The sequence below is a fragment of the Podarcis tiliguerta genome (assembly GCF_965153285.1).
Source record: "Podarcis tiliguerta genome assembly, chromosome: 2".
Lineage (NCBI taxonomy): Eukaryota > Metazoa > Chordata > Lepidosauria > Squamata > Lacertidae > Podarcis > Podarcis tiliguerta.
The window spans coordinates 72750430-72772753 of record NC_139535.1 but is presented as its reverse complement, the minus strand read 5'-3'; the positions used below and the strand labels follow the sequence as shown (position 1 = coordinate 72772753).

At 41.7% G+C, this 22324-nt stretch overlaps 1 protein-coding gene across 3 annotated transcripts in view; it reads left to right on the top strand.

The window, feature by feature from the left end:
* Positions 1–523: 523 nt before the first annotated feature.
* The window catches only part of UBTD2 (ubiquitin domain containing 2), a 40469-nt gene continuing 18668 nt past the window's right edge, over positions 524–22324 (top strand). The window contains exon 1 of one of the 3 annotated variants that reach the window (XM_083430979.1): positions 524–705. In XM_083430979.1, coding sequence (XP_083287105.1) covers positions 636–705 — 70 coding nt within the window. In that variant the 5' untranslated portion in view covers positions 524–635. Of the gene's footprint in view, positions 1014–8049; positions 8210–22324 lie in introns of those variants that run through there. The other 2 variants (XM_083430977.1, XM_083430978.1) reach the window with 2 other exon arrangements.

Below are 22324 nucleotides of genomic sequence, written 5' to 3'. Positions count from 1 at the left end.
GGAAGAGGGCGGAGGGCTTGACGATTCAGCCCCTTAATAATGCCACCTCGGCGCTCTTGGGACTCTTTTCCATGTCAGTAAAGGAGCCAAGCGATTGTGAAGCCCGGCTGGGGAGGAAAAGTGAGGCTCCTGCGGGTCTCCGCCTTCCACGAGGCAGTCTGTGCTCGGGTGCTAAGCCACCACCAGGCTCTGCGCTCCGGGAAGTGGAAAGGCTCGTATTTCCCTCGGCGCTGAAAAGAAAGAGGAGCTCCTCCCCGAGAGGCGGAGGCGGCAGCATGGCCGGGCAGCCCCACGACAGACCCCAGGACTGCCTTTGCTGCTGCTGCCGCCGCCCCTCCTCGCCGCCAGAGCTCCTTCTCCGGCCCGGGCGCTGCCGCTATTGTGGCGGGCCTGCTGCCTTGACAGAGGCCGCGGCGGCGGCGGTGGGATCCCCGCTCGCCAGCGCCGGGGCGGGCGCCTGAGCGCGGGAGGCGGGCGCTGAGGCGGGGCCGGGGCGAGCGCAACAAGGAGGAGGAAGGGGGCGGCGGCTCCGGAGCCAGCGCGCCTGCCCGACCGGCGGCGAGAGCGACGGGGACGGAGGAGCTCGGGCGAGGAGGAGGAGGAGGCGGGTCTCCGGGCCGGGGCGGCCGGGCCCCATGGGCGGGTGTGTGGGCTCCCACCACGACTCCTCGGGCAGCCTCAACGAGAACTCGGACGGCACCGGAGGTGAGAGGAGGAGGCGGCGGCGGCGGCGGCGCCAAGGGGCTGGGGCTTCGCTCGGCCGAGGCGGGGAAGGGGAGCGCGCTGAGGCGGCAGCTGCTGCTCCTCCACAATGGGGAGAGAAGCCGGGAGGGGCCCACACGCCCTCCCGCGGCTTCTCTGTCGACATCCCTCGCCTTCCTCGCTCTCTCTCTTCCCCCCACCCCCCAAGAGGGAGCGCCTCGCTTCCCCCTTCGCCCCTTCCCAGCGGAAGGGGGGGGGTCTTCTTTTCAACTTTCCTCAACTAAAAAGGGTCTCCAGGCGCTCGCCTAGAGGTATTTCTGGGCCCGGAGGGGCAGGGGCTGGGCGTGAGGGGCAGGGCCCTGACCTGCAGGGGGCGAGGCGGACAAGGTGGGATAGCTCCCCACCCCCACCCCTTTCCCCTCTCGTTGTCCAGGTATGGGAAAGAATTGTTTCCCATCTGTACTCCAGTTGCCAGTCTCCGCCACCCACACTTGAGGCACCCACACCTTGAGAAAGGCAACTTAACAATCCTCTTTCTCTTCTGAATACTTTTAACTATTTTGAGCTTCGTTATTATTATTGTTGTTGTTATTGTTGTTATTGAAAGTATATTGTTTGTTTTTATGGTACATCCTGCCTTTTGGGTGTGTATTGAGAAGTTTAAAGGTGGGGTATAGAAGTCTCTTCATAAATTATGTGGGCCACCGCCTCCCTTCTCTTGACTTTGCTTATTCAAATGTACATGATGAGAAAGTGGCTTTCTTCTTGTCAGTATGGCTTTTCTTGAACCTCCCTTCCACATACTTAGCAGATAAACATATATTGTGCCAAAGGATGGAATTCTTACTGGAAACAATCATCTTCCTTAAAGTGGACTGAACTCAAAAGTTGTAGGTTTGTGGAATTCATATCTGCCTGTTATTCAGCTTTGCAAAGATTTATATGTTGATCAAACTCGTGGTGGTGGTGATAATGATGATGGAGTTTTCTCTCTGAAATGGTTCTCCTACTCTGTTACCTGAAGATCACTTACCTGCCACTTTAGGATTTTGTACCCAGTTTTCTTCTAGTTAAATGTTGATACATCTCCCCCAGTTTAAATAACTTTAAATACTATCTACCAATTTTTCTTAACTGCACATGTATTTAAAAGGGCAAATCGTGTGGCAACACCAAATTTCCATTCTCCTTTAACAGATGGCTATTTCAGTCACCATATCAGTATTGCTCTCTATAGCATATTCTTGCTTACGGATTTGTGTTAATATCTTGGGACTTTGTGTTGTTAGATGCATTTTTAAATGCCAGAGTATTACGGTTCACAAACCTACTTTATATTACAATTGACATTCAGGGGTAATGTTTGTATGGGATAAATTTCTGAATTGTCAGGGTTGCACGGCATTTAGCAATAGAATTCCCATTAGAGGAGATTGGATTTTGGTACCTACAGCCTCAACAACTTGTAAAAATTGAAAAGACCTGCTTAATAAGTTATCACAACCAAGGACAATGGGGGATAATGTAAAATTAACTAGGCTTAAAGTGGAAGCTGCGATGTAGCTGAAACCATGAACTGGACCTAGGTAATTCACTATGCCTATGTAATGTCACCCATTATTAAGAAACTACCACACTGGCTAAGTATTATGAGGCAATGCAAGGTCATAGAAGATACACCTGTAAACCATGAACTTCCTGGCTTTTTAATGTTATCCTTCTGATCATCAAAGTAGGGGTTTTTTCCAACACAGGGTATGATATATCTTAATATAAATTTATAAGATAAATGATTCAGTGGAATTGTGGCTGCTTCTTATCAAGATTTCCCTATTAAGGTTTTGTGAATATCTTACATACACATTATACATTGCTGTATTTTGGTGCAAAGCGCCTAATATCCGTGTTACAACAGCTGGATTTTCTAGGATGCCCATCTGTTCAAATCATATACTAGAGTGCAAGCTTGAGGATCAAAGGATAAATACATTTAAATCTATTTCACTAAAATGAGATCTAGTATGATTCCACTTCAATTATGTGGCATCCAGGCATGATTCTTAAATGCATGAAAGTTTCTGCAATGTCTGTGTGTACGCATGTGCATAACCTACGTAAGGTTTTGTTTCCTAAAAATAAAATATATGATTGAGCCATTCTATTAAAAATTAATGTACCGTAATCTACCAATCAAGATGTCAAAGTACACCTTTCTCTTGTTCTCAAAAGGTAAAGCCTTTCTTAAATATGTGATTGTGGTAAGTGTACAATCTGACTAAAAGTCTCTCAAGGGAAACTCTGTTTTGAAGTTTCAAGTGGGTTGCTGAGAACACTAGAGCACAAGTTTTGGAACAGCCTTACTGAGTTTGAGGCTAGGCTTGCTAGCCCACTAGGTCACTCCTGTCTCTAATTTCACTTGCAGTGCTAGGTCACAGAATATCAATTTACAGGCTCCTGCAAATTATTACGATGAGATCTTGTGCAGTAGGAAAACATTTTAGAGGCAAATCACAAACCAGAAGCAGATATAGCTTGTGAAATTACACAGAGTCCAGAGGTAATAAGAAGTTATTACTGTTCATAAGTCACCACTGATCAATGAAGTTCCTGTAATAATCCCTTTCTCTCTTATTACTTCCATCAAATATGCAATATACTGTAGACTTTGAAAGACATTAAAATTTGCTGGATGTTGTAATGCATATGTTAAGTACATGGGTGTGCATGTGATATAAAATGTCAGGATATATCTTTTCAACCACTTTGGTATAATTTTGATCTCTCTTTGCAGTTTTCCGTGATAGACATCAGTGCAATTAGACTTCTATAGTGGGGGGGGGGGGGCTGTGCCTTCCAGATGTTGGCAGACTCCCTTCTCTCATCAGCCTAAACCACTATGGTCAGTGTTCAGTGATGATGGGGGCTATAGTAAAGACACAGGTCCCCGCTTAGCTGCTTTATGGGGAAATAATTTGTCCAATATAAATGAGATATGGTATTGAGGCCAAAAAAAAAAAAATGTATTGGGTGGCTATTTATTTATTTATTCATTTATGAATAGCTTCTTGGGAATCATTTTTGTTTTCAAGGGGTTTTCTAGCTTCGTCTGCATGAGGAGGAGCCTCAACTGAAGGTAGTCTGTTGGGTAGCTGTTTCGTTAGCAAGCAGTCTGTGTTTGAGATTATTATTTATTAAATTTCTACATCACTCCTCGTCCGAGGATTACAGGGTAGTTTGCAACATAAAAACACAAAAATACGTAAATTTACGCCCCATCCTAATAAAGCTGATATATACCGTATTTTTCGCTCTATAGGACGCACCGGACCATAGGAGGAGGAGAAAGGGGGGGGGGAATTCTCCCCCTCTCTGCTCAGCGCCCCTTCAGCAAAGCGGCAGGAGAAATGGAGCCCCTTCCATTTCTCCTCCCACTTTGCTGAAGGGGCGCTGCGCAGAGAGGGAAAACTGTGCAGAGCCTCTCCAGCAAAGCTAAGCCTGGAGAGCAAGAGGGATTGGTGTGCACCGACCCCTCCCGCTCTTCAGGCGGCTATCCGCAAGCCTTCTGATCGCAGCGAGAACTCCTGCTGCTCTCCGAAGGCTTGCGGATAGCTGCCCGAAACCCCCGGAGTGCAGCACGGACTGCCGCTGTGCTCAGGGGGTTTCAGGCAGCCTTGCCTCCGCTCCCACAGCTTGTGGGGCTGGGGGCGGGGGAAGCCCGAGCTTCCCCCATCCCAAGCCACCAGAACAGGTCCGGGAGCGGCGGCAAGGTTGCACAAAACGTCTCCGCTCTCGGAACTTGCAGGGCTGGGGGTGGGGGAAGCCCGAGCTTCCCCAGCCCCCAGAACAGGTCGGGGAGCGGCGGTCCCCTCTCCCTCCTGGGGAAAAGCCCGCAAGATCCACGCTTTTCCTGCCTTCCTCCACCCTGCATTCGCTCCGTAGGATGCACAGACTTTTCCCCTTAGTTTTTAAGAGGGAAAAGTGTGTCCTATGGAGCGAAAAATACGGTACATGTGATCAGATCACTAGGCTGCATCAGATCAAACTGACTGCTATGACATTTTGAAGTTCTCTCAGCTTTACTGAACTAGGGTTGCCATATATTGAAGAGCAAAAAAGAGGGGAGCCCAAGCCACTGCTGGCCTGAGCTGGGAAAAAAGGCATGGGGGGCTACCACACTAGCGCACCTCTTTCCCCTGCTCAGGCCAGCAGTGGCTGCGGCATGCAGAGCAGCCTGAGCCACTGCCAGCCCAAGCAGAGGCAGGACCCCAGCTCCTACCTGATGTTCGCTGCAATGGCCTCGCTTTGTTGTGGCGCTTCCTCTTCTGCAGCACCGCGCCGTACTGAGCATGCACGTGCCCCCAACCCCCCCCCCCCAAATCTCCCAAACCCGAACATTTCCTTTAAAATGTAAAAACCTGCCCAGATGGGCATGTTGGCCCCCCAAAAAACGGAGATGTTCAGGTTTTCCTGGACAAATGGCAACCCTGACTGAATATCATTTGGACTAATCTTGTGCTGCAGTGGTTTAGATTATTTCATTTGTGTGCCTAATTCAGAATCAGTTCAGTTTAGTCCCACATTGATTAAATATATTCTCTCTACTGAAGTGGGCAGTTACAGGCTTTGCGGCTTAATTTTTCCCGTTGGAGTTTTTGTTGATAAACTCTTTATTATTCAACTCACTCTTTTAAGGATATATCTCATTAGAAATTGTGAGTGTTTGTTTTCTTTTTTCAAAGTTCAGCAAGGCCTTCTGTTGCTTGTACAGAACAAAGAGAAGAGATCCGTATTTGAAATATGGGCCTTGTAAGCCATTACAGATTTAAACCTGTGGTCTGCAGCTGTCTGCTGCTGTTTTTTCTGACACATGCCTTGCCTGTTCATGGTATGAAGCTCGCTAACAGTTCAGCTTCATTGATTTGTTACCATCCTGTCTTCTGAAGTATCCTAAGATGACCAGTGGCTACCAGTAAGAATCACATAATTGCACACACTGGTGACATGATAAAAAAACCACTACGTGTAAAGCCTTAACTGTAGTGCCAAATATAGCCCTTGGACTGTACTTTTGCAAACTGTTGAAAAGAAAATCCTTACATTAATTCAGAGTAGAAGTAGGCTACTTATTCAGTAGTACTGACCATGTTTGAAATGTCTGATGAGTTGGAAAGCCAAGTTTGCATTTAAAGACTGCTTTCATTTTCTGTCTCTTCTCTCTGTATCAGATCTGTGATTGTCTTGCTGCTATCTGTCATTGGAAGTCTATCAGTTTTCTGAAAATCAGGATAGATAAGTCCTAGGGTGATGATTCCACCCCCAATACTTTTTTCCAAACTGATTGTGTGGTTGCTTGCTCTTCCATACAAACTTGAAGCCTTGGTGGTTTTGTCTCCTGCTAAAAAAGAAGAGTGAAATCAGTCTTGTATCTAACCTTGCTCTGTGTGGTATATAAATAACAGTTGTGTGTGTGTCAATGTATTCAACTTCTATAATGCCAATTCTACTGCTTCGAGGGAGGCATTAGAATGCTTGTGAGTTCTGAATTTTTGACATGACCAGTTTTAGCTCATTGCTTGCGGTTGTTCTTCCTATCGAAGAAAGAAGCCAAATTATTTGTTTAATGAAAGTCTCATGTATTAGTTTTTCTAATACATTTGTGAGGAGCTTCTGGACCTCTGCTAATAAGAATTTGGGATTGTGATGGGGGGTTCGTGCTCCCTCCTGCAGAAACGGGGGTGAATAGAAAGGGGGATTGCCACAGCAGCAATTCTTGTGAATAACTCTGCCTCCACTGTGCTGCATTCTGATGCCCCATTCTCTTTCATTTATCGTAGTAGTTGCCCCTCCCCTATTCCCAGTAGGTTTCTTGGAGCATTTCATAGTTAAGGTAGAGGCCCACCCTTGAAATAATGGATTGAGGGAAACTGCATGTGATGAACTAGTCTCTCCCCCACCCCCCACCCCCGCCGCCAATGTGGAAGAGATACAAAATGTATACTTTTTTTACCATTTTGTTAGTGGGGGACTAGTCCTACAAAAGTGACAAGCAAAGCTAAGCCTGGATTAAGTTCCTTTTCTAGAGTGGACTAGCAAGAGCATGAGGGAGTGGGGAGCGGGAAATCAGTGCAGTATCAACACATGGTTAGAAATGCACTATAAATATCAGAAATGCATTATTATTATTATTATTTGCTGCCCACCAGACTGAGTTGCCCCAGCCACTCTTCGAAATTCTTTTGAGATTTTATTAAGATGTACTCATGTATAAATAGAGCCAAAGCAATTTGGAACTGTGCAGGCAAACTCTCTCAACTTGAATTGAGCTTCGGGAATTGTAATGAGCAAGATTATACATGGAGTAATGGAAGTCTGACAATCATATTCCCAAGGCCTCTAAAGTTGCATTCTAAGGCTTTGGGAGTGGACTGTGCCCTTAGTGATGATGCGGTTGTGCAGCAAGGGGTTTAATACGATGTATACATGAATGAGCAGTGTGCTAATCTAAGCGGAGAAGAGTGGGTGATCACTGCCCCATTGCCTGACTGGATGCTGCTCAGTTGCACTAGAAATCCTTAACAAAATATGTTGCAACTGGATAGTGTCTAAATAACTTCATTTCTCCTAAGTTTCCATTTACAATTAGCATTGCCCATCTTTTGAATGGCCTTCTACATGTATGTATCAGAACAGCAGTTGTGCATTATTTATTGTAATAGAAACTTTCCACAGTTTAACATTACATGGCAGTGTTATTTTAACTACTGGGTGCTAATTGTCCGATAACATGGTTTCTGCTCATTCTCTCAAACTGCTCTTTTCATGAACTATTATTCATTATTTCGGTAAATGTAGGCCATACTATTGCAAGGAAACTTAACTGGTTAAAAAGTACTATTTCTCTGTAGTTGGCGGGCTCCACCCCGGCGAGGTTTCCAGCAACTCCCGTAGATTCTGTCTTCATTTTCTCTTTAGAACAAGAGAAGCAAATGGGCTTTAAAGCTCTGGTGGGGGTTTCCATTCGCTGTTATGCAGATATAATGCTGTCATTGTGATCTAAAGTTTTAAAGTGATTATAAAAGCAGTGCCATTGCTTAAAACTGTTCTGTTCTTGAACTGGACCGTTAGAGGATGTGTATGTGTGTTTGTAATATCTATGAAAGACTGTATTTCAGTAGGAGAGCATCTCCAGGTAGGGCTTGAAATATTTCCTTTTCTGAAACCCTGGGAAAACCAGTGTAGACCAATGGTCTGGCTTAGTGTAATTCGGCCTTCCATATGTCTAATAGCGATATTCTTGCCTCCGAACTGGGAAGCTATCTGCCATCAGCCAGGGCCCATTAGGAGGTCCTTCCCAGGAACAACATGGCAAAGGGGAGATTAAAGTGGCCCCATACCTTGGCCAGAAAAGGAGCTGCTTCAGGGAGCTTTATTCCAGCCTCCCTGCCAAAAAGAAAACCCTACAGTACTTCAGCGGCAAATTGTTATGAGACCACAGAACTGAAGGAAGGTATGTTCTGGCCATATACATTGACTGGGGGACCATGGGCTACTCAGTTGTGCAGGTTTGGGGGTGGGGTATTATTACAACCATAAGCTACCCTGAAGATCATTCATTTGTAGGGGGGTAGTATATCAGAGAAATTACTGTAGCATTGACAGAGCAATCCTATGCATGCTTACTCAGAAGTAGAACACACTGTGTTCAATGGGTCTTAGTCCCATTGGTTGGTGTGCATTAGTTTGTTTGTTCTGAAACTCAATAAAATACCATATTTTTCCATGTATAAGACAACCTTTTTCTGATTTTTTTTGTGATAAATTGAAGGTCATCTTATGCACGGGTTAATATGCTAAGTAAGCAAGGGCTGGTGCTGTGGTGGTAGCAGGAAAATGTTGGAAAGGAGGCTGCTTACCCACTCTTCCCGCCTTAGGAAGAGTATTTGGTGAGTGCCAGTATGCGGTGTATTACGGCACCAGTTGTCTCAGCCAGAGTGGGGGATGCTCAAAAAGCTGCTCAACAGCTCAGCAAACTTACAAAAGAATCTCAGCAATTGTTGAGGGCTCCCCAAAATAGGGGTTGTCTTATGCATGGGGTCGTTTATATACGGTAATATTCAAACAAAAGCAAACACAAAAATATACAGAATGAAACCATATTGTGTTGGTGGTGCTGTGCATTTGTTTGTAGCCCAAGACTGTTGTTACTGTTGTTTCTTAGAAATAAACTGAAAGTGTTGCTGACCCAAGATCAGTGTAACTGTTCTAGCAAAATAGGTAGTTGTGGACCTCTTACAGAAAAGTAAAACATTTCAAGAGCTGTGTATGTATTTGCAGTGAAGAAATATTGTGCTGTTGAATAAGCAGAAGTAAGTCCTTTGAAACAATGGGTGGATAGTTTGGAAATGTTTTCTAAGGAGTGAGGTGAAAATATTTTGATTTAATAGACATAAGTTATTGACAGTTAAGATTTCATCTTCTTTCTTAGAGCTCGGTGTTTTGAATGTAGTGTGTCTTATATGGAGGTCATGAGTTTCCAGCTTGATGCTAACCATTTTGCATCTTACTGGTACAGTACAAAATTGTGAACAGTCGAGACCAACATTTTCCAAAGTCTAGATTATGACTCCACTTGGTGGAGCACAATTTGTAAGATTAAAAAGGTTTGTCATTCTATAAAGTTCAGCTTTAGGTACCAGCAGCCTTCATATTTACCCCACTTTTTAAGTGAAAGGTTTTTCAGTAATTCATCACATGAAGCAAGCAAGAATGTTAGAATAAGTTTTAAATGTTAAATTTTAACTGATGCTTACATACTTCTTGGTGCTTTTTGAGTGGTAGCTAACATTCACATTATTCATAATTTACAGAAGCTAATGGTTTTAGTTCACTCTGTTATAACCACAGACTTGTTCCGTAAATTAATTTCAACCATAAATTACTATAAATGTAGCATGTGACCACCATAGAGAAATTGAGGATTCTCTGCAGTTAATTATGAATTGTGAACAAGCATTTTATTTTATTTTAGGTGGTGGAACAGTAAAATAATTACACGTTGTCTCTTCCTATGATTACTGCCGTTTGTTGTAAATTCCAAAACTTTAAAGTTGCCAACATTAAAAAATGCATGTTTTTACTTTGAACGTTACACAGTTTTGGGTGGTTTACTCAACCTAGGTTTACTCAGAGTAGACCATGCACATTAATTTAATGGGTCTATTCTGAGTTAAGCAACTTATACTTCCATGGTAGCATTATGCAAAAAGCACAGTGTTTTATTATTTCACTGTATTGTCATGAACTTGGTGGAGTCATCAAGGAATGTGGTGGTCTCTCTCCAATTTTCTAGCATGTACCCTGAGATAGCTAGAATGGAATGAATTGCACTGCCTTTGGAACTTACTTTTCCTGTATGGATTCCCACCACAGTCTTCTTTGCCCCATTTTCTTGAAATCAGTTATTCTGCTGCCGGGCAGAACCACCAGTCTGCTGAGAATGTCTAGTTATCTGCTTTAAAATGTCAATAACTACAGTGAGTATGTTTGCACAACTGAACACCTCTGGATTTTAATCTCCCCTCCCCACCCGCAATTGTATTTGACTCTTTTAGAGTTTCAGTTTGAATGCATTTTCCTCATTTCTTCTGATAAAGGTTGGTGATCTATACAGGCTTGAGTATATCTTTCTTACAACAATGAACGTGGGCTATGAATGTGAAAGCTGCATATTGCATTTTATGTTTCTGTCAGCTTCCTTGGCTTTGCTTATAATTTTTTGTTTCTAAATTTTTACAGGTAAGGCAGAATATATACCTAAAGAACAGGGATCCCTCAGTATTCTAAATAATTTAGTAGGATAGCTATTCAGTCTCCTGCAATACAGGAAATTCTGAAGGTGGCAACAATATTAGTTATTCCTTTTGGGATCATGTGTGCGTTTATTTCTTTACTTCTGCTACTGGATTCAGTAGCGCTTTGTGTGTAACCACCTAAATTTGCAACATGATCTGCTAGCTGTCAATAACATCCCAGGCATACGGAACATACATTATATCTACAACCTGACATTTCTGACTGGTTTTTGAGATGTGCTAAATTTTACCTTGCTGGATTCTGTAGGCAGACAGCTCTCCATATGGTCACAGTAACGACATGGCATTTATAGGCAACTATCTAGTGTGGGGACGTGGGTGGCGCTGTGGGTAAAACCTCAGCACCTAGGACTTGCCGATCGCATGGTCGGCGGTTTGAATCCCCGCGGCGGGGTGCGCTCCTGTCGTTCGGTCCCAGCGCCTGCCAACCTAGCAGTTCGAAAGCACCTCCGGGTGCAAGTAGATAAATAGGGACCGCTTACCAGCGGGAAGGTAAACGGCGTTCCGTGTGCTGTGCAGGCTCGCCAGATGCAGCTTGTCACGCTGGCCACGTGGCCCGGAAGTGTAATTTCTTCATTTGGTGATATAGCAAGAAGAAAAATGCAGGAAACCATGTAAAGAATGTACCATTTTGAACATATTATAACTTCTGCACTCAAAACACAATCTGCAATATGATTTGCATTTGCATTGCCACAACATCCATTTGTTTACACAAAATAAGACCCATTTTTATTCCTCCCTTGTGTGGTTACCATTTGTTTAGCATAGACATTTTGTTGGCCAATTACAATCATGTTGCTCCCCCCCACACACACTGATTTCTATGAGCTGCCCTGGGAGAAATTTAAAAGTGGCTTCTTAACGTGAACCAGGAAATGGCCTGTCTAGGCAATGAGATGATTCTCATTGATATTTTCTGGTCTACCTTGTTCTCAAATTATTGGATTTCTTTCTACATTATGGATTTCCTGTAGCTTAAAATGTAGAATGGAAAGTAGTTTATCAAATATACAGGAGGAAAACATAAGATGACAGTTTTTTTTAAAAATGGACTTCCTTTCATTGAGAGGTAGTCTTGCCAGAGGTTAAAACATTGGCATCTTATGTAGGTAACATGGAACTGCCACAGTACAGTCATACCTCGTGTTGTGTCCGCTTCATGTTGCGTCTTTTCACGTTACGTCCCACAGCAACCCAGAAGTACCAGAATGGGTTACTTCCGGCTTTTGCCGCTCACACATGTGCAGAAGTGCTAAATCGCACTTCGCGCATGCACAGAAGTGCCAAATCGCGCCTACGCAGTGCTACGAGTTGCGGGCATTTCACGTTACAGGCGGGCCTCTGGAACAGGTCCCGTCCATATCACAAGGTACCACTGTATCTTAATATGCCCTAGTACACTTTTCATTACCTCTTGGATCTACCTTTAGTAACACTTGGATAGCCTTCAGTGCATTGAGGTTTGCTGACATTTGTTTATACACAGCTCTCTTAACTCTCTTATACACAGCATTTCAGCTGGGTTGAGGTCTGGATTTTGACTAGGCCATTGCGACACCTTGTTCTGTTCTTTTTCAGCCATTCTGTTGTAGATTTACTGGCATGCTTAGGATCCTTGTCCTGTTACATGACCCAGTTTCAGCCAAGCTTCAGCTGTTGGGCAGATGACCACACATTTGGCTGTAGAATACTTTGGTATACAGAGGAGTTCATGGTCGACTCAGTGACTGCCAGGTTCCCAGGTCCTGTGGCTGTAAAACAAGCCCAAATTATCACCCTTCCACCACCATGCTTGACAGTTGATATGAGGTGCTTGTGCTTATATGCTGTGATTGATTTTTGCTAAACGTGGCACTGTGAATTATGGCCAAACATCTCCACTTTGGTCTCATCTGTCCAAAGGACATTGTTCTGGAAGCCTTGTGGTTTGTTCAGATGCAACTTTGCAAACCAAAGCCATGCTGCCATGTTCTTTGGCAAACATTCCAAACCATACTTGCTCAGCCTTTTGATAATTATACTGCTATGAACTTTAACATTTAACAAGCTAACTGAGGCCTGTAGGTCATGAGATGGAACTCTTGGGTTTTTTGCAGTTTCTGTGAGCGTCGCTTGGTCTGGCTTCGGGGTGAATTTGCTGGGGACGTCCACTCCTGAGAAGATTGCCAACTGTCTTGAATGTTTCCCACTTTTGAATAATCTTTCTCACTGTAGAATGATGGACTTAAAATTGGTTGGAGATGGCCTTAGAATCTTTCCCAATTTCATGGGCAGCAGCACCTGCTTCTCTAAGAGCATTGTGTCATCTTTCCCCCTTGGCATTGTGTTAAAGCACACCTGAATGCTCCAGACCAGCAATCTGAAAAAACTTAGGCTTTTATAGAGGTGGGCACACTTGGTGATGATCACTTAACCAAGGGCATTTGATTAACAGCCCCTGTCTGCTACTTAGCCTCTTGATTCCTATGGAAGCGGTAAGGGTGTACTTAGTTTTTCACACATGATTTCTGCACCTTGGCTTTATTTCTGTATACCCAGAACAAACTCAGTTGGTCTCTAAGGTGCTACTGGACAATTTTCTTATTTTTTTATTTATTTTGACTACATCAGACCAACATGACTACATACCTGAATTTAAAATTGACTGTAATTCTTCTACTTCATTGTTCAGTACATTCCAAATATTAAACCTTTACTATGTTGGTCAGTTGCCCCCAGTGTGCTCTAAATGGAAAATTTTCTAGACTGTAAAAAGTCCAATAGAAGTAGGGAAACTTTGCAGCACCATCAAATGTATTTGATGTGTAATGCAATCAACTCAGGTATAGTACAGTGGTACCTCTGCTTATGGACGCGATCCATTCCGGGGTGCTGTTCGCACCCCGAAAAGTCCATAAGTAAAGCGCCACTTCTGCATGATGCAATAGAGTGCTTTTGCGCAAAGTGTGCAGGGCGCTTCTGCTCGTGCCGCATTCGTAACCCGAAAATCCGCAACCTGAACCTAACACAACTAGAGGTATGACTGTATCTGGAAGCAAGTCTGTCTCCCTCTGACAACAAAGCACCTTCAAGCTACAGAGTGAACGCAGACAGCCGCCCTAGCAGTAGAATCACTAATGCATTGTTGAAGGAGCAGGAAAGGTATACCAAAATGTGGCAGTGTGTGGAAACACTAAAGCTGAACTTCATGTAACTCCAGCTATGTGTCTAATTTTGATGCGCTCTTCTCTTTGAACACATGAGGTTATTGCTGAAGTGTTTTAATTAATAGATAGTGGGTTTATATCTTTTTTTAAAGTGAGCTATATGATTGATTAACAAAGATTGATTAACAGTTACCGTGGTTAACTTAATTGTCTCTCTTTGTTAATGAATATTTTAGAAATCATACGATTTGGGGTTGGAAGAGATCTTATCAATCCAGTCCAACCTTCTGCTCTGAAGCAAGACAGTGATTATATTCTCTCTGCATGGAATTGGTCAGAGCTTGGGGAGCTGCAAGATCCACTTTAATACTCTTGAGGTCAGCTTTCCTTCCTCCCAATAACTGCAGGCTAAAGTAATTCCTGCCCAGAGCTGTTGAAAGGGCATCCATGAAAAATGGAAATGTTTCACTGTCTTAAGAGTTAGTATGATAGTATCTATTTTTTAAGAAGAACAATAAGAAGCCTAAAGACCTTTGGTCCTGGTATATTGATCAAGTGAAATAAAGGATTAAGTTCCAAATATTTTTACAGTACTCAGTAATTTTAAATTTTCTAACCCCAGTATGTAGAAGGCAATTATACATTCCCTACTGCATACATCAAGATTTGTGTGAGGATGCTTGGCTCCTTTCCTGGAGCAGTGGCATAAGAAACATGATCTCTTCTAATGAGGCACAAATGGGAGGGAAGGCCTAATTTTACTGAAGTCTAAGGCAAGGCTTTGGGTGAATAAAATATGTTTGGACTTGTACTATATGTGGATGTGAGAAGAGGTTCAATGTTATGAAAATATGTGCATTCTGATTTTCTGTAAACAAAGTATTCTGAGGCTGTTTATGGGATGCCTAGATCTGTACCTACGATGCATCTCAGCAAGACATATTGTGACTATGTCCATGGTCATAGACTAAAGCAAAACACATTTCAGTAGAATATTTAGAATTTCAGCCTAATTCAGAATGATTGCTGTTGAACTCCCACAACTCCCACAACAAAGAAAACCTTCTACTGTTTTATTTTTATTTCATAAAATTCATATACCGCTTATCTGTAATTAGAACCTCCAAGTGGTTTACAAAGAATGTAAGATACACATTCAAATGGTCAGTAAATGCAAACTTTTTTAAAAAAGTGAAATTAATTAAATCAGCAGTTAAACATTTAACAAAGCTAAAACACTTTTTTTCCACAAGTTGATCAATTCGTAAGTATCCTAGTTTGCTATTTCAAGTGACAAGCTCCATGGCAGTACTGTTTCTACTATCGTAACTCTGTTCTGCTTGATCACATGAGGGCTAAATTTGTATAGGGAGCTAAGTGTGTATTCACCAATCCCAACATGTTGTGGTTACTAGATACCCCAACACCACTTCTGACTGTCATGTGTTCAGCACAAAAAACTGAAGTGGGCTTCTAACCATATTCAGCGGAATGCAGTTAAAAGTCTCTACAATACTAGGAACCTTGCAGTATTGCTCAGAGGCTTTTGACTATGCCTGGCATGTAGGGGACAGTGTGGGTGGGGGCCAGTATGCATGTAACCTGCTTACAGAGCATATTTAGTACTTGCATTATCATGCTGAATAGGGCTAAAGTTTCTCCTTAATAATATGCTTGTTACTTAGCAACAAAATATGGAAGTAGAGCCTTCAGGATAGGGATAACCGAGAATGAAGCACAAATTTGCACCAGTTATTTCCGAAGACATAGCCCAAGGAAGGAAGGCTGCACAGATGCTCTTTTACTGCACAGTGACACTGCTGAACTTTATGTAAGGTGTAATAACTGAACGAAAATTCACTACAACTGCAGTAACAGCAGCACTGTATATGCAGAGAAGTTCCGCACATGTGGCAAACATTTGTGTAGACATTCACACCACAGATGTTATTTTAAAAGTTAGCAAGTAGTCTTGCTGGCGAGCCACTCTGACCGAGAAGGAAGGGTGTTGTCAGAGAAGTGGCACGCATGTTAAGCCATTACAGTGGTACCTCATGTTAAGTACTTAATTCGTTCCGGAGGTCCATTCTTAACCTGAAACTGTTTTTAACCTGAAGCACCACTTTAGCTAATGGGGCCTCCTGCTATTTCCACGCTGCCGGAGCACGATTTCTGTTCTCATCCTGAAGCAAAGTTCTTCACCTGAAGCACTATTTCTGGGTTAGCGGAGTCTGTAACCTGAAGCGTATGTAACCTGAAGCGTATGTAACCCAAGGTACCACTGTACTCCCCTTCTTCAACCTCCCTCCCCCTTAGCTGAAATAGGGCTGGCCCAAGACACTTCATTGCTTACGGTAAAAATAACATCCCATGTACCAAAGCTCCCCAGACCAGCAGTTGAATCTCAGCTATGAGATAGCAGATTGTCTTCAGGTGCAGTGAAGGATGCTATCTTAGGCGTTGCAGGACAGGTCACACATACACTCCACACACACCCTCAGAATTTGCCACCTGAAGTGCCTGTCTCATGTCAGGGCCAGCCGTGACTAGAAAGTCGTGTGAGAAGCAGGGAGATGAGTGTGCAAATAAGCATATGCTCCCCCTCAGTAGTGCTGAGCGTGGAAGTCAGGGGTTGACAACTTGGGAGCCAGAATGGTACCCCTCAGTCAGATTTAGTTCAGGGATTTATCAGTTCCCTGCTTTAGTTTACTGCATTGAATGCACAATGATAGGATATCATTTTATACCTTATAAAGCTTTTGACTAGCTTTTACAAACTATGCAACTACAGAGATTTTTTTTTCTTGCAATGCAAATTCAGTTGGAAGCTTGAATTGTTTGGATCAACTTCTGCCATTCCAGATGTCTCTTACATACCATGAATTTCTTTGGCCGTCTTCCTATGTATTCTTTTTCCATCAAGGGTTTAACAGAGTAACATTGATGCAAAGATGTGTTGTTGTTACATTTAATTGCCACTGCCAGCATCTATTGAGTAACCTGTTGGCATTTATTTGTGTCAGTGATGGGGTCTTGAAATTTGGCAATGTAAAGTTCTCATTAATCAAACTGACTGCCTTGTAAAAGGAGCTGAGGTTGTTTCCCATCTCCACTGAAAATTGAAGTGTTTGTGATATTGTTAGATATTTTTAAATATCATCCCAGTCTACTGAAATTGATAAAGTTACTTTCCTAAAGAAAGTTTTGTAAATTTAATTTACATTTGTTTAGATTTTCTGTGAGATACCTTATCAGCTGTAGTTCTATTTGCAGAAAAGATGAGGCATTCAAAATTCTGGTTTGTTAATATTTTACTAACTTTAAAACATTTACTACTTTGATTAAAGGAGTGTGTCCATTCTCCCCATTCAAATGATTTCATCACTAACCGATTGCTAAGTACTGCTTTGACTGGGCAGAGTAATTAATGCTTAATATTGGCAGCAGTCAAATCTGAGCTTACACATGATATTGTTGGATTTCCCCCCCTAATCTTTTGACTAGAGTCCTAGAATAATTGTGTGTTTTTTTATTAGGCTGCTTAGAGGATTAAATAGATGCCACTAAATTCTGTGGACTTTTTAAAACAAAAACAAAAAACACCTCATCATACTGTCAGTGCATTCTCCGATGATAGCTTCTGTGGTGACAGAATAATCTGTATTTCCCTGTCACAGAATAATCCAATATTTCCCAGTTATTTGGGCCATACCTTTTTTTAATAGGGAAAATATATTATCCAACTTGCATGCAGTTCTTTTGTAGTACTCTCTGAAGTGGCAGAAATCATGTGGTGAGGCTTTAAAAAGTAACACTAGAGCTCTTGAAGGCACACATAAGAGCATTCCATGGTCCTTCTGAAGTGCATTTTCAAAAAACTTGATTTTACTTCCCTTTCATTATATAAACCACCAATGTTGTAAACTGCTCAATAAAGCAAAATATGATTTTTAAGAAGTAGTAATATCAGCAGTCTCCTTCAGTGCTGAAGAGGTCTAGGACTCAAATTTCAAAGCTGTCTCTTTCAGCAAAATGACTAGGCAACATGGTAAATGATATTCATGTATTTATGCAAGTTATTTTTTCTGCTGTTTATGTAAAAAATTGATTAATGTTCAGAATCAAGCACAGGCTGTTCCTGTACTTATCCTCCAGTTAAAAGGGGGTACTGTGTGCTTGGTACCATTGTTTCTGTATCTCAGATCTTGAGAGGTGCTTAAGATTTAATGGTGACATAATGAGTGACCTCTGTCATATTCCTTGATGGGCATCAGCATTTAGCACTTTGTTCTAGTTTAAGAAAAATATAACATTCAGATCATATGTAAAATGTAGAAATTAAAATTGACCTTCCCGTGCTTAAAACCAGCCATTAATAAAGATCAAATACAAAAAACCCAAACTACAACCAGCCATTAAAATTTGACCAAACAAATTTTATTTGATTGTTCTTTGAAAGCATTTAATTAATGAAAAAAACTAATTTTTTTCTTACCCCTCTTTCAAAGCAGTCAAATTAACCTGACTTGAGCAACAGCAAGTAATTAAACCATGCCCCAACATTTCCCTGCTAAGAAAGTTTTATCCCGATTTCTCTCATTTCCTTAATGTACCAGTAGTTCTTGTCATCACATTACGAGGCAGTAATGATGCACAAATGTGAGTGTAAAGTGGTATGGCCTTCTGAGATGGATTAATTAAAGTTTCTGGCACTAATTATAATAACTACTGCTTTTTATTGTTTAAACCTTATTAAACTCTGCAATCCCTTCAGAAAAACAAGGCTCAGAGAGTAAATTGTGTATGCTGAAAACCTAAGCATACCCTCTTTGAAATTTATCCCCTTCTGCTAGCCTGCCAGTGAGGTTATCATATCTGCCAAGTCTGGGAAGATAAATCTTGGCTTGACTGTCTAAACTGATGCTCATTCTGTACCTAATAATAACACTTTTCCTCTTGTTCAAGACTGTACAACTGTACAGTGATTTTTTAATATATATTTTAGGTTCAGCTACAAAAAAATTGTTGCACCTACCTATTGAAGTGTTGGGTGTTTTCCACTGGTTCATATGGCAGATGGATTATCAAAACATGTTACAGAATTTTTTTTATCATAGCAGTGCAGAATATGGTCTTTAAAGGATATATTTCATATCAAAATACCATATCTCACATAATCTGGGTAGTCAATTGTATGCAAAATCCCATGACATGTTGAGGAGGAAAAAATTTTTAATGCAAAAGAAGTGTCCTGTCTCACAAAATGTTACCTGTGATCATTATTTTTGCCCTCAGCTATTTTTTTCCAGTTTCTGCAACCCACTTTTCAGACTTTTCTGTCCATTGTAATAATAATTGGAATGAAGCCGTCTACAAGAGTTCTAGTGTAGTTTTTGTTATGTGAATGGTGCCACGGACCCCCTGAGTGGGTCACACAGACCCCCTGGAGTTCATGGATCACCAATTAGGAACCACTGATCTCGAGCATTAAGGTATTTTCCAAGTCTGTTTTTCCATGTGGATGTGGATATGTGTTTGTCCTGGAAGACACTTTATCCTTGCAAATTGTTTTAAAGGTTTTCAGTAAAGTTTGTAGTAAAAAAATGAGAGAATGTAAAGGAAATAATGCACAGTTTGATGGTCACAGCTTTCAGTTTGGTTCTGAGCCCAATACAGGGTGCTAATAGTTATCTTTTAAAGCGCTAAATGGCTTTGGAACAGGATACCTGAAGCGTATTCTCCTCCCATATATACTAGCCTGGGCCTTAAGATCTTCATTGAGCGGCATTCTCCCAGGTACTGGGAATTGATGTACTTTAACTGTGTGTTGAATGCACTTTAAATGTATGGTGTGGATCTGCCCAAGTGACTGATGTTCGTGAAATTTTGCCCTGCAGGAGTGGATACTTCTCCTTTATGGTAGGTCTTCAGCTGCCCTTGTTTTAGTGATAATTCTGTGCTACAGCAAGTCTTTTACTGGAGCCCATTGACCTAAGAATGGCAAATTTTGCCTTTCAAATTACCGTGCCAAGGTGAATGGGGGTGGGATGGGAATGATTTGAGAATTGAACCTCCAGCTGTTTGTAGTTGAGTGTGAGAGAAGCAGCCTGACATTTGAGGAGCCCAGAGAATGTTATCCCCTCATTATACATTCAGTATGCAGTCTTTTTGCAGCTGCAGGTGGCCAGCATGGTTGCAGGCATGCAGAGTTCCTGTACTGATCTTCCAGTGACAGAGGTGTTTTAAGAAATTACAGTGACATGATTCTAACCAAAATTGAAACACTATGTTGTACGTCACTAGAATTTTTAAAAATGGAGTGAGTTGAAAGTTATGTGAAGTATTCTGTTGGCAGTTTAACTGAACATGAAATAAAATCCTGTGGAAGTAGTAGCTCTTGAAATAAGGCAAAACAGTGATAGTGCTTCGCTGATAGGAGCAGCTATAAACTTAATCATTGCTAGTGAGTTTGTCAGCTAACATTTCCGCTTCAAGCTTATGCCAATCTTCTAATTAAGTGATGAGCTCAAATAGCTGAAGAGAGCTATTAATGGCATTTAGTTAATTGGCTAATGTGATCCTACCAATAAATGTCACAGTGGGACAAACTGTTAATGTGCTGTTAACTAAAACCAGTAGATCTTAGCTGAGCTGGGAAGTAGCTTGTAGATCATCCCTTCTAGAGAAAGGAATAATACTTAAGAGTCAAGGATTGAGAGATCATTATGTGATTCTACTAGCTGAGAAGATTTGTGTCTCAGTTGTGGCTGCTGGGCACTCAATTCAGCTCCAATTTAGGCTTAATGGTGGTAGACTTACAATGGATTTTCACCAGGCTTCCTGCCAGCATTGTGTGTTTGCCCAATAAACCTGGATAGAACGGTTGCATCTCATATCTTCCAAACTAGTAATCTAATGATAATGATAATAATTTATTATTTCTACCCCGCCTATTTGGCTGGGTTTCCCCCGCCACTCTGGGCAGCTTTCAACAGAACATTAAAAACAGAATAAAACTTCAAACATTAAAAACTTCCCTAAACAGGGCTTCCTTCAGTTACTCTTATTTATACGATAATAAAATGTGCTCTCAATCCCAATCCCAATACCACTTCTAGTGTACACCAGCAGAATTCCCATTTTAGACTACAGTGGTACCTCGGGTTACATACGCTTCAGGTTACAGACTCCACTAACCCAGAAATAGTACCTCGGGTTAAGAACTTTGCTTCAGGATAAGAACAGAAATCGTGCCGCCGTGGCAGCGGGAGGCCCCATTAGCTAAAGTAGTGCTTCAGGTTCAGAACAGTTTCAGGTTAAGAACAGACCTCCAGAACAAATTAAGTACTTAACCCAAGGTACCACTGTATATGAAAGGAATTGGAGATTTGTTGTGACTCATGGTGAACAGGCAAAATCCCCTTTATTCTTAAAGTGCTTCAGCTGTTGTGTTAGATGACCTGAACTCTAAGCAATCTAATCCTTAGTCATTTGTCTATTACACACGTTTGTTGCAGAGATTGTACTTTTGATGTTCTACCTTACACTTAACACAGTCCAAAACAATATATTCTCTCATTCACTATAATGAAGGAAGAGAGCATAATCAAGCTGTAAATAGAAGAGGACCTATGACAAAAATTAGTATCCTGACAGCATGCAGGGTAAGCTTCTCAGCAGGATAGATACCTGGGGCGAAGAAAAAAGGTGTTGAGAAACAGCAAGAATGTTGGAATTGCCTGTAAGCCATTTCTATAATTAATGTTTGGGGGAAGCAAAAAATAAATAAATCAAATCATTTGGTATACGTTTACATTCATTGTGTTTGTGTTCAAAGATGAGGCTAGCTGTTACTAAACCCAAATGTTTACTGAAGTTGCTGTTTAGAATCCGATGACATTCTAGTGGGATTCAAAATGTTCCATTTAATTGTTCTTTAAAGTGTATGAAGGTGGGGATGTGATGCAGGGAGGGAGTTTGAAAAGCTTTCATACACTTGTCCATAATAGTTTGGAGTCTGCCAGATTTGCACTCAACCTATAAATTTCCTCTAAATTCAGTGTGTGACTACAGTTCTTGTATATTTGAGGCCTTCCAACAAGCTGGTTGTTTTGTGAACAGTTACATCTACTGTTCTGGATTTTATAGATGGTCAGCACAAAAGGCAACTTGTTCTAGTTGCATAAAACATAAAGAAGCAGCAGATTTGCATGGTCAAGTATCTAAAGAAAAGACTATTATTACCCTACAGTCCTACCAGCATACACAACTAAACCCGCTTTTAAACATCATAATCGGTTGTAGCTTATTTTGAGATACAGTAATTGGCCCTAGGTCAGACAATAAGTGTTTTATGACAGAGCAAGGATTTGAACCTGGGTCTCCGACCCACGTCCAACACTTTAGTCACGACACCAAAACATATAAGGCACACAAAATATGAATGGGACCAACCTGACTTTTCAGATGATTCATTACTTGCATTTTCTGGCAGCATTCTCAGCCTTAGATAGTTCACCTTAATTTTCCTTTGCTTTGAGACCATTATTCTGTTAAATATTTTAATGAATTCACAGCCTGCTGAGCACTATACCATATTGA